Source organism: Sorghum bicolor, chromosome 3 (genome assembly GCF_000003195.3).
Source record: "Sorghum bicolor cultivar BTx623 chromosome 3, Sorghum_bicolor_NCBIv3, whole genome shotgun sequence".
Taxonomy (NCBI): Eukaryota; Viridiplantae; Streptophyta; class Magnoliopsida; order Poales; family Poaceae; genus Sorghum; species Sorghum bicolor.
This window is the reverse complement of record NC_012872.2, coordinates 6,058,433-6,069,444: the sequence shown is the minus strand read 5'-3', so window position 1 is coordinate 6,069,444 and position 11,012 is coordinate 6,058,433. Positions and strand designations below refer to the sequence as shown.

The following is an 11,012-nucleotide window of genomic DNA, read 5'->3' as shown; positions in this document are numbered from 1 at the left end:
AAAACAGATAAATAAAGAAAAGAAAATAACTTTTTTTGGAGAAACAAGTTGTATTGTACTATATGCTACCAGCTGTTCAGAGAAAATTTGCAGGTCATATGCTTGGATTTAGCGTGGGTGCATGGGTGGTGGCTGGTAAGCAGTAGCAGCAATGACAGTTATTGCCACTTTGCACTAGCCAACCAAGATCAGTTTTTTGTATGCGTCTGATTCATATGTTTTAGGTCATCAAAGCCAGCACCTTAAAGCGATGGCCATCTCAGTGTCTTCCACCCTGCAACTCTTCAATGGCGGGTGCCGACGGGTCGGCGGTTCGGCGGCTCTACCTCTCCGTGTACAACTGGGTTACCTTCTTCGGATGGTTAGTAGATAGATCCGCCTATTTTCAGTTCCTGAGGTCTCTTCTTGGATTGGACATGGGCCTGTTGGTTTGATTTGGGTTCTTGGATTTCAATTCTGCAGGTTGGAGGTGCTATACCACGGAACCTTGGCGCTGTTAGGCGGTGGCCATGAGGCCGTCTATGCTGCTGTCAAGCTGCCACTTTTGTTTTCACAGACTGCTGCCATAGCAGAGGTAAACTAATGTTAGCCTAGCCACATGTTTTATCGAACACCTTAATGTAATTATAGAGAAGATCACAGAGTCTATAATTGAACCTCTCTCATCTCGATAGTCATTTTTCAGCAGCTTTTGCCCCCACATGTCAAGGCCGCATTATCACATTAGTCAGCATGCCACGTGGATAGTTTAACACAAGTGAAGGTTTAAACTTGATATGGTACAATCAGCAAGTTTTACGGTGCTAAAAATTCGTTTTGTGTATCAGCACCTCAAGCATCTTATCCATTTCTTTATTAACAATAGGAAGAGCGAAAAAAATTAACAATAGGGAGAGAGTTTATATGCAGTCTTTCAATTTAGTTGTCACACACTTATAGCTCGTGGTCCTACAAGAAACTTTGTGGAATTCCTTTATCATCCTAACCGTGCTAATTTACTAAGTAATTTGAATTTCACTGGTGATGGCTTCGCTGGTAGCGCAGATTCCTCATTCTATTTTAGGTAAGAGGTTCTTCTTTCTCTCCCATTTATGTTTATATTTTTCACTGTCCTTGTTAGTCATGATATTCTAGCTATGGAATGCAGTCTTTATCAGAACCAATGTTTTCCTAAACGCTAAACGGTAAACAGTCGGTCACCAACCGTTTAGCCATTATTCGGGCTAAACAGTCCATTAAACGGGCTAAACGGTCAATTAAACGGACTAAACAGATGATTAAACAGAAACGGTGTACCATTGTGTAGCGTTTACACGGCGTTTAAACGGTGTAAACGGCCGTTTAGGCGAACAGTGATCAGAACTGACTTTTGAATAATCCCTCAAAGATTTCAACATGAAAGTAGTAGTTTTCAGAAATTAACTCTTGTATTACTTTTTTTGGAAAAATTGAAATGATATGTTGAACTGCTCAAAGGGCTTGTGAGATCTCCACTCAGTGCAACTCTTCCACAAGTCGGCGGAAGGATCTTAGTTACCTGGTACATCGTGTGGAGTTTCCCTGAGGTAGCATTAGCTCTTGATCTTTCATATTACACAAGTTCTGGTTTTTAAAGGGCATGATGAATAAAGAAAACGTAGTGATTTGTTCAACTCCTAAACTAGAGTTCTTTCGAAAAAAAAACTCCTAAACTTTTTAAAAAAAACTCCTAAACTAGAATGTTAGTTATGTTTTGCTTCTGACCATGGGAAAGCTACAGATAAGACAGCACGAGTGCATCTTAGACTGCTCTGTTTTCTTCAGTTTACTTTTGTTGTATATATCCCAACTAAGTAAACAGTTTTTAGAATTAACTTAGTAAACAGTTACTTGGCTGGGTTTTCAAGAATACTGTACGATCAATGTGCACGTTGTTTGTGTTGCAGACACAGTCTCATGTCCTCGTTGCTTCCTTGGTCCTAAGCTGGTCCATCACTGAGGTGCGTACATACTAACTGCAACAGATGTTGAGTATATATATATATATATATATATATATATATATATACCTGAGTTCCTAATAAAAGAAAAAAATAGGCAAAAAAAAGTTGCATGTTGTGATTTGTGAAGTTTCTCATGATGATATTAATGTCAAAACATAGTGCCTCCTCCATCTCAGGGTATACTTTACTGCTGTGGATTGCAGGTCATCAGATATTCTTTCTTTGGTTTGAAGGAGGCATTTGGGATCACACCTTTCTGGCTCCTATGGCTCAGGTTGGCACAAGTTAATTCTGAATACATCCATCCCACTGGCTTGAAAGAAACGGTGGGATGGATCCCTTTTGCAATTTCTCTTTAAACTGAATCGCTCCCTATTATTTCCCCAACCTTTTGAAGGTACTCCACGTTCACTTTACTCTACCCTATTGGGCTCATCAGTGAGGTGGGCTTAATCTTTGTTGCCATGCCTCACATGAAGGTAAGTGAACTTGAAGAGGCCAGTGACCATGTTGCTCAAGCTCAGCTGGGTAACCAGTTTGACCTATATCTTGGCGACAACTTCAATTTGCAGGGAAGATCCTTCTACATCTGCGCGGCATTGACCAGTCTCTACATCCCAGGTGCCCCTCCCTCTATATATCTTCATCCAAGCAAAGTAGGATCTGACATGACACACTGCTGCTTCTGCTTCTTTTGGCTCTCAGGATTCCCATACTTGTACCGTTACATGCTCGCCCAGAGGAAGAAGGTCCTGTCCAAGGCGAAAACCGCGTAATGCTCCATACGAGCCCTCACTGTCACAGAGTAATTAATCAGTGTGGTTGTAGACTCGTACTGTACCATGGCTCTTATCAGGTGGAGATAACAGTGTGGTTGTACTGTAGTAACAGGGAATACTGAATATATAGCTCTTCCATGGGTGAAATAAAATAAAATCATATATAAGTGGATACCTTTTTTGTTTTGTACAAATCTTTCGTTTTTCGGTGTTGATGCTCGGCTTTCAGATCAGGTCTAGTTCCCTCCAATTTTTTCCCAAAAAAAAACAGAGATAAAGTTTCTGTTAATGGAGTCACTTGACATGAATAGCAAGAAGCAGGAAGGATACAGTCACCATTTGCTTCAGGCAAATACGTATGCAGCGACTACTCTCTGTCAGCTGGGAAGAAAAGGAGGTGAGAAGAAAGGTAGGCAGAGACCAGGTCAGTGATGCAAAGGAGGCAGCCAATTGCATCCCTGCATACTGGATTGCCTTTTTGGAGAGCTGTTAGGTACGCTGTGGCTTTCTCACCCCCTTTCTACCTTCCATACATCGTCCATCCGTCCAATTGCTGCAAATTGTCAAATTGATGCATCTTCTTCTTCTGCCCCTCCTGGTGTACTTCCCCTCCAATTATGCACAATGCATGTGTGTGCTTTCCAGATTGTCCTGCTCATCTGGTGACAGTGACACCATCTCATCCCACGCTTTCCAAGCGGCAAGTAGTGTGAGAATCATATTATCTTAACTACCACTGCTGCCACTCTTCTTGATTTGTTCTGTTTACACCTCCAAGTTTGCCGTATCTTCGCTGCCATGATTGTCCTTATATTTAATTGTGTACCCTTGCATCTGAGGTACTACAGTGTGGAACAGAGGACTGCGTGCCTTGTTGATCTATCTATCTAGGCCATGTTTAGTTTTCTACCTAAAAATTTTTCATTCATCCTAGCGAATCTTTAGACACATGCATGTAACATTAAATGTAGACGAAAAAACTAATTGCACAGTTTGATTGTAAATCATGAGACGAATCTTTTAAACCTAATTAGTCCATGATTAGCCATAAATGCTACAGTAACCCACATGTGCTAATGACAGATTAATTAGGCTTAATAGATTTGTCTTGCAGTTTTCAGATGAGCTATGTAATTTGTTTTTTTATTAGTTTCCAAAAACCCCTCCCGACATCCTTCCAACACATCCGATGTGACATGAAAAAAATTCGTGAACTAAATAGAGCCTAAATCGATGTCCTAGAAAAGGGAAAAAAGGCATGCAATAAGCTGCAACTTAAGCCTTGTTTAGATGCAAAATTTTTTTGGATTTCGCTACTATAGCACTTTCGTTTGTTTGTGACAAATATTGTCCAATCATGGAGTAGCTATGCTTAAAAGATTCGTCTCGCGATTTACAGACAAACTTTTTTTCGAGAACATGCACTGGATGTATTCCATTAAGCGAAGGATAAGAGTTTTACAACAAAAGCCCAACCCAGTAAGATTACCGCAAGAAGTTACACCAACACAAAAAAACAAGCTAAACAGCAATAGACATTTGATAAACTGTTGAATTACTGGCCAAAGGCCAGCACTGCCCCAAGCGCCCTGAATCCAACAGCCACCCAGAGCGACGCTTCATCAAGGACAGCTTGCAGAAGATCAGCCGGCTGCCGAGAAGATCTGCCAAAGGTTCTCGCATGCGCTCCTTCCAGAGGTTCCTTCTGACAATGAAGAAGAGAGAGTCAAAGCCTCGACGGATTTGCTTCGGAAGCCTTTTTCTGAAATCGGTCCACCATATCATAATGTCCTGTTCTTGGACCGAAATTATGTGCCGCAGCTGGAACTTTCTTAGGCATGAGGACCAAACCTCACGGCTGAACACACAGCCCAAAACAATGTGATCCAAAGTCTCAGGCGACTGATCGCAAAAGATGCACAGGTTGTCCTCTTGAAGTCCATGGCGCCACCTTCTATCCGTTGTCCAACATCTCTTATGCAAAACCAGCCAGAAGAAAAGTAACTATACAATTAGTTTTTGTTTTCATCTATATTTAATGCTCCATGCATGTGTCGTAAGATTTGATGTGACGAAAAATCTTGAAAAGTTTTTAGTTTTTTTGTGGGAATTAAACAAGGCCAACATCCCGTCTCCACGAGGCCGGGCCCGCTTACATCTGGCTACTTTTCTAGGACATAGTCAGCCCCCACAGACCAACACTACCCCACAGACCAACACTAGTCTTTTCTGCACACTTTGTCCTCACTCGTGCGCATCCGGGAACTACTTTCCGGTTGGTCACCCATCCATAAATTGCTCTAGGCCAAACACGCTTAACTTTAGAGTTCTTTCGAGATAGGCTCCCGGAAAAGAAGTTGCAACTTGTTGGCATGAGTCTCTTATTAATCCTATTAAGCCCTGAGCCGGGTGTTACAGCCTTATCTCTCTGCTTGAAATACCTCTTGTATTTATTTGAAATCTGTTTCGAAGCACTTCCTTCATGGAAAGTGATTAAAATGGAGAATTTCATGGAGAGGGAAGGAGATCATTTATCAGTAGTGCAACTGATCGAAAAAGGGCAATGTAAAAAATAAACATTCTGAATCATCGTATATATCTTGGATCTGATGTCTGTTTATGCTAGGTCGTTACATTATCTAAAAAAATATGCTAGGTCGTTAGAATAATATCCCTTCCAGATGCTCAACCAACCAAGCCTTGCAGCTGACGGCACTCCACTTGTCGACTGCCTAATGCATGCCTACTCGTCAACGACGGCAACCTCTGCCTGACCGCGCCAGACGAACTGTTAGGCCTTGTTTACTTTCAAAAAAGTTTTGTAAAATAGGAATAGTAGCACTTTCATTTGTATTTAACAAATATTGTTAGACTTAAAAGATTCGTCTCGTCAATTCCGACTAAACTATGTAATTAATTTTTATTTTCATCTATATTTAATATTTCATGCATAAGTCTAAAGATTTGATGTGACGGAGAATCTGAAAAATTTTACAAAATTTTTGGGGAACTAAACAAGGCCTTAATTTAAGAAAGAAAGTTCAGGAACGACCTGCCAGCCGTGTGGTAAACCAACGGCTACAGCTAGGTTGCTAGCAAGAGGGGACTTGTGTACCTCTGCCTCGGATGCTTATATTACCAATTACCATCACACACGGTGTGTCAGTGTCACTTTGTAGTATTAGCGAGCTAGCAAAGTGTTCATTCTTTAGTTTGTTTTTTTTCCATTCTTGAAGTCTCTTCTTTCAGTACAATTGTTTGCTAGTAGATAAAGTTAGCCTTCAACGTTTGGCTGATACGGCGGTGGTGGTTTTTGTCGACGTGGATTTCTAGACTTTTTAACTTTTTTATAATTAATCTGTTTTGTCGATCTGGTTGATTGTCCCACTCTCTTGCATCGACTAAAACCAGGTGCCATGCTAATTTTAACCGCTAGGGTTTAATCTAAAAAGAAATTGTGTCCTACCATTTTAACCTCCGAGAGCAATGTTTAGATTAAAGGGTTATAAGAAACAAACCATTGTGATTTACTTCGTATCTTTTACAAATTAAATCATACTCTACGTGTATTCATTCTACTCGTTTTTCTCTCTTTTCTACCAAGAACTGCAGTGTATGTACTATCTTGGTTCTTGTTCACATTATCGTAGTAAAATAGATCAAAAAAATTTTTTGATAATTTTTTGCTATAATAAATATCTCAACAAATCTAAGGTTAAATATTATTTTACAAAATACGAATATAACTGATGCAACCATAGATAATGGAAGGTGTTAAGTTGGTAAGTGTCTCAAATCGTTGTCACCTTTGGTCAGTGAGATCACAGATTGAACATCCAAGCCAGTCCATTACTATTGATATTTTCTTTATCTTTATCTACACCTATTGATTTCTCTATCTTGTATTATCGTCATAACTCTATTATGCATCTTCTACCCTTCCATGTGCCATCGATGTCACAATACCCGAGCGTCCAACACTGGCAAGTCACACTATGCCCTAACTCTCTTTGCAATATGCGGCAACGAAATATATTTTGTCAAACCTCTATATTGTTGATGTAGTTTAATTGGAAGTCTAAACTATTTCGACGACTAAAATACAACTGTGTAAGTAAGAGCTTGTTTGGATGCTATGGACAATGTTTTAGTTACCCAAATTTTAGACCTAGGTATCCAAACACATAGATGAAAAATAAACCGTTTTTTAGTTCACGGTCCAATTAAACATTGTCCAATCATAGACTAACTAGGCTTAAAAGATTCATCTCGTGATTTACAGCTAAACTGTGCAATTAGTTATTTTTTATCTATATTTAATGTTTCATGCATGTGCATTAAGATTCAATGTGATGAAAATTTTTGTAAATTTTTGAGTTTTTAGTGCATCTAATAGGCCCTAAAGGCATCAGCCCAAGCTACCTGTGTTGATGTGCTATACATCCCCATGTTTTCCTGTATGCGTGGCATGTATACTTTGGGACTATTTGGTAGAGCTCTACTCTGCCTTCGGCTCTACCTTCTCTAGAGGAGTCCTGCCAACATTTTTTAGAAAAGTCGTTTTTGAATAAAAAATAGAGAAGCCCAGAAACCATGCCAAACACACCTATCAAGGAGCATACGGCTGTATTAGCTCGCATTGGGCAATGCCCTAATAAAAACAAAGGAAGATAAACCACTTTAAAAACAATAGGGCACGTCATCTTTTTAAGATAACGATGGTACGTCTACTACGTCAATGTGGCTAAAGAAAAGATCACGGTTTGAGTTCACGCCCAGCTGCATCTACGATAGTGATCGATTTAGCCAAGGTTCCCCGTTCATCTTTTTATTGTGATGACAAGAAAAAAATAGCGAAGATCCAGCCAAGAACACCTGCGCCTTTCCTTTCCTTGGAGGAGAAGCGAGGGAACGAAACGAGACGAACGCGGTTGCAGGTTGCGACCCGCAATGGACTAGCGGACCCGAATCCGTTGACGGGCAGACCCTTGTTTTCTCTGGGCCCTCCCCTCCCGTACCCTCCTTTCTCCTTCCCTTCCCTTCCCCCTCCCCTCTTCTCCCCCGTCGCCGGCGAGAGCTCGGGCGGAGGCGCTGTGGCGCCCGCAGGAGAGCTTTTCTCCCCGGGAAACAAGGGAACCTGCGGAGGGCTCTTCTTGACTTCCCCCAAGGTTAGATCAGAGGAAGGCCTTCTGTTCCTCTTCCTCTTCCCCCAACCCCCTCCTCGTGTTCTTGTTTTTCGCATCTATTACATCTTCTTTTTTAGCACTGCTGTGAAAATTTCTGGGTGAGGTAATGGAGTTCACGAGGTCTCATCTGCTTTGGTATGAGGAAATCTTCTTCCTTCGTTGCAATTTGATAAAAAGAGAAGATCGAATTGTTGTGGCCCGAGTTGATAAAAAAGAGTGATTTTTCATTTGGTCCCCGCGGTTTTCATTTTGGTTCATATGCGGTTACCAGCGTGAATTTGACCGAGCGTTTAAATAACTTTGAATTCCATCCGTTTTCAGGGCGGGCTGCCGTTGGATTGTGTTGAAAGATCTCAGTTTTATCCCCAAGGAAGGATTTCTTGTCGCCAATCCGGATCTATCTGTTGGTGGTGGAAAGTTCCCTCTTTTATGAGGCGAGGAGGCTGTGTGAGGAACCCGTGTGCCTCCCATGGATGCGCTGCTGAACCCTGATTGGCGCACCAGGCGAGAAGGGGCAGCAAGCATCGGGTGGTGACAGAGCAGGAAGACGAGGGAGAGGAGAGGCAGTTAGTATACAAGAGAAGCAGGCAAAAATAGGAAGGACGAAGGAGAAGGAGAGGAGGGAGCTCTCCATGGGGGAGCCCCTCCTCACCTCCCTCTCCATGGAGAACAGCAACAGCCACCCCTGCACGCTGCTCTCCATGGACCCTGCTGGCTCGCACCCGGCCTCCGCCGAGTCCTCAGGTGGTGGCGGTGTTGCCACCAATGGGGTTGGGGTTGGGGTTGGTAGCGGTGGTGACAGGGAACTCTTCATCATTCCGCGGCGTGAGTCGGCGCACCCAGGCCCGCCGGACATCAACCTCCCGCTCTCTGCAGATCCCTTACCGCCGCCTCCGTCATGGAGCCTCGATACATTTGACATACTTGATGTTACTCTTGGAACACACAACTATGAGTCTGAGGTTGCACTTGCACTTCCAAAGTCGACGGGTAACAGCAACGGCAATGGCAGTGCCACTATTGGTGTCGGCGCGAGGAAGTGTGCTAAGAGAGGAGACAGCATCTGGGGTGCATGGTTCTTCTTTAATCACTACTTCAAGCCTGCGCTTGTGGAGAAGCCTAAGGGGAAGATGACACGGGATGCTTCCGGGAGCATCTCGGGCTTCGACAAGTCTGATCTCCGCCTTGATGTCTTCCTGGTGCAGCATGACATGGAGAACATGTACATGTGGGTTTTCAAGGAGCGGCCCGACAATGCCCTTGGGAAGATGCAGCTCCGGAGCTTCATGAATGGGCATTCCAAGCATGGGGAGCCATCTTTCCCGTTCAGTGCCGATAAGGGCTTTGCCAGGTCACACCGTATGCAGCGGAAGCACTACCGTGGGCTATCGAACCCGCAGTGCCTTCATGGGATTGAGATCGTGGGCTCACCAAATTTGTCAGCAGTTCCTGAGGCAGACTTGAAGAGGTGGGCTGAACTGACAGGCAGGGAACTTAATTTCTCAATACCATCTGAAGCCAGTGACTTCGAGTCATGGAGGAATCTTCCCAGCACTGATTTTGAACTTGACAGGCCACATCCACCGGCAGCAAAGAGTGCCACACATGGATCTCATAGCCATAAGAAGGGATTGAACGGTTCAGGTCTCAACCTTTCAACTCCGCCATCATCAGATGATGGGATGGACCTTTCACCAAAATGTGCCAAACGCCGCAAGGATTTCTTTGGCCATAGTGTAGAGGAGGACTGTGTGATGGCAAACAATTCTTGTTCTGACAGAGAGCAAGAGGTAGAAGCTCACACTGGTGAGCCATCATGGATGCACGAGTTCACTGGTGTGGCCAAGCATGCAAGTGGGCCTGTCACTGCTGCCAAGACGATATACGAGGATGAGGAAGGGTACTTAATCGTGGTGAGCATGCTTTTCTCTGATCCACATAGCGTCAAGGTGTCCTGGAGGAACACGCTGACGCATGGCATCGTGAAGATAACATGCGTGAGCACTGCCCGGATGCCCTACATCAAGAGACATGACAGGATGTTCAAGCTGACGGACCCTTTCCCCGAGCACTGCCCTCCTGGTGAGTTTGTGAGAGAGATACCTCTGGCCACACGGATTCCAGAAGATGCAAAGATTGAGGCGTATTATGATGAGACAGGAACTGGGCTGGAAATCATGGTCCCAAAGCACCGGGTTGGACCAGAGGAGCATGAAGTTCAGGTGTGCATGAGGCCCCCACATCTTGGTGACAACGATCTTGTGCTATCCTAGAACAGGAAAACAGTTAGCTTTTAGATCTCCCAGTGTCATGCTCATGCCATTAGATGCTGGAATGTAACAGGTGGTGCCATGGATCAGTAAGAGCCATCATATTTGCTGCTAAACATGTAGCTTATAAGTTGAGAATTCCTTTTTCCCCATAAAAGTTGGTGATTTAGGCAAAAGTTACCTCCCCCTACCTCTGTCAATTCCCCTCTGTACCTCTGTTACACAAGTAAATCACTATTGGTGATCTTCCTTGACTATCTGAAAGCTGGCTAGTTGAGATTCTGTGTATATTCAGATGACCAGGTTCGTAATAATGTTGATGGCTACCTATGATTTTGAGGTTTGGAATCATGTTGTCGATTTCGAAAATTATTTGTAATGATTGCCTTAACTGTTTTAATGTTCCTATCTCGCTTTCATCAGAGATTGAATCAGAACATGATGTGGTTGCTGTATTCAGATTGATACACTCATATGCACGTCATTTCGACTGATTCCTGTTTGCATCCTGGTACTGAACTACTGATGAGAAACTGGTGTTTTTGCAAGCAGTAAACAATCTTATGTTTCCTTCAGCCTAGCCTGCAGTTTTGCTCAACTCGGATGCTGCGGATTGTGATGTCTAACTGACCTGTGCCCAACAAAGATCTCTCTCTACTTGGTTGTGAGAAGCAGGATATTTTCTGGCTTTTCAGTGGCCGGCACTGCACCATGCGGCCACGCAGTGTATGTGTAGTTTACCACGAGAGGTCTGTGTACCGAAAGCAACGTCGAATATGCTTTCAGCGATGCAGC

The 11,012-nt window shown here is 43.3% G+C and overlaps 2 protein-coding genes across 2 annotated transcripts; both read left to right on the top strand.

Moving 5' to 3' along the window:
- Positions 288 to 2,955, top strand: LOC8060797 (very-long-chain (3R)-3-hydroxyacyl-CoA dehydratase PASTICCINO 2A). Its single transcript, XM_021455713.1, has 9 exons — positions 288 to 361; positions 463 to 574; positions 1,045 to 1,063; positions 1,477 to 1,565; positions 1,926 to 1,979; positions 2,186 to 2,256; positions 2,380 to 2,461; positions 2,555 to 2,603; positions 2,688 to 2,955. The coding sequence occupies exons 1-9, from the start codon at positions 288 to 290 to the stop codon at positions 2,756 to 2,758; spliced, it is 621 nt and encodes a 206-aa protein (XP_021311388.1). The 3' UTR covers positions 2,759 to 2,955.
- LOC8060796 lies at positions 7,633 to 10,586 on the top strand. Its single transcript, XM_002457317.2, has 2 exons — positions 7,633 to 7,929; positions 8,269 to 10,586. The coding sequence occupies exon 2, from the start codon at positions 8,580 to 8,582 to the stop codon at positions 10,218 to 10,220; it is 1,641 nt and encodes a 546-aa protein (XP_002457362.1). The 5' UTR covers positions 7,633 to 7,929; positions 8,269 to 8,579; the 3' UTR covers positions 10,221 to 10,586.

Bases quoted from the DNA above. Each gene is read 5' to 3' on its own strand.
- LOC8060796 (XM_002457317.2), top strand. From the start codon at position 8,580: ATGGGGGAGCCCCTCCTCACCTCCCTCTCCATGGAGAACAGCAACAGC.
- LOC8060797 (XM_021455713.1), top strand. From the start codon at position 288: ATGGCGGGTGCCGACGGGTCGGCGGTTCGGCGGCTCTACCTCTCCGTG. The intron at 1,980-2,185 runs GTGCGTACATAC...TGTGGATTGCAG, and splicing joins TAAGCTGGTCCATCACTGAG to GTCATCAGATATTCTTTCTT. The intron at 2,462-2,554 runs GTAAGTGAACTT...TTCAATTTGCAG, and splicing joins TTGCCATGCCTCACATGAAG to GGAAGATCCTTCTACATCTG.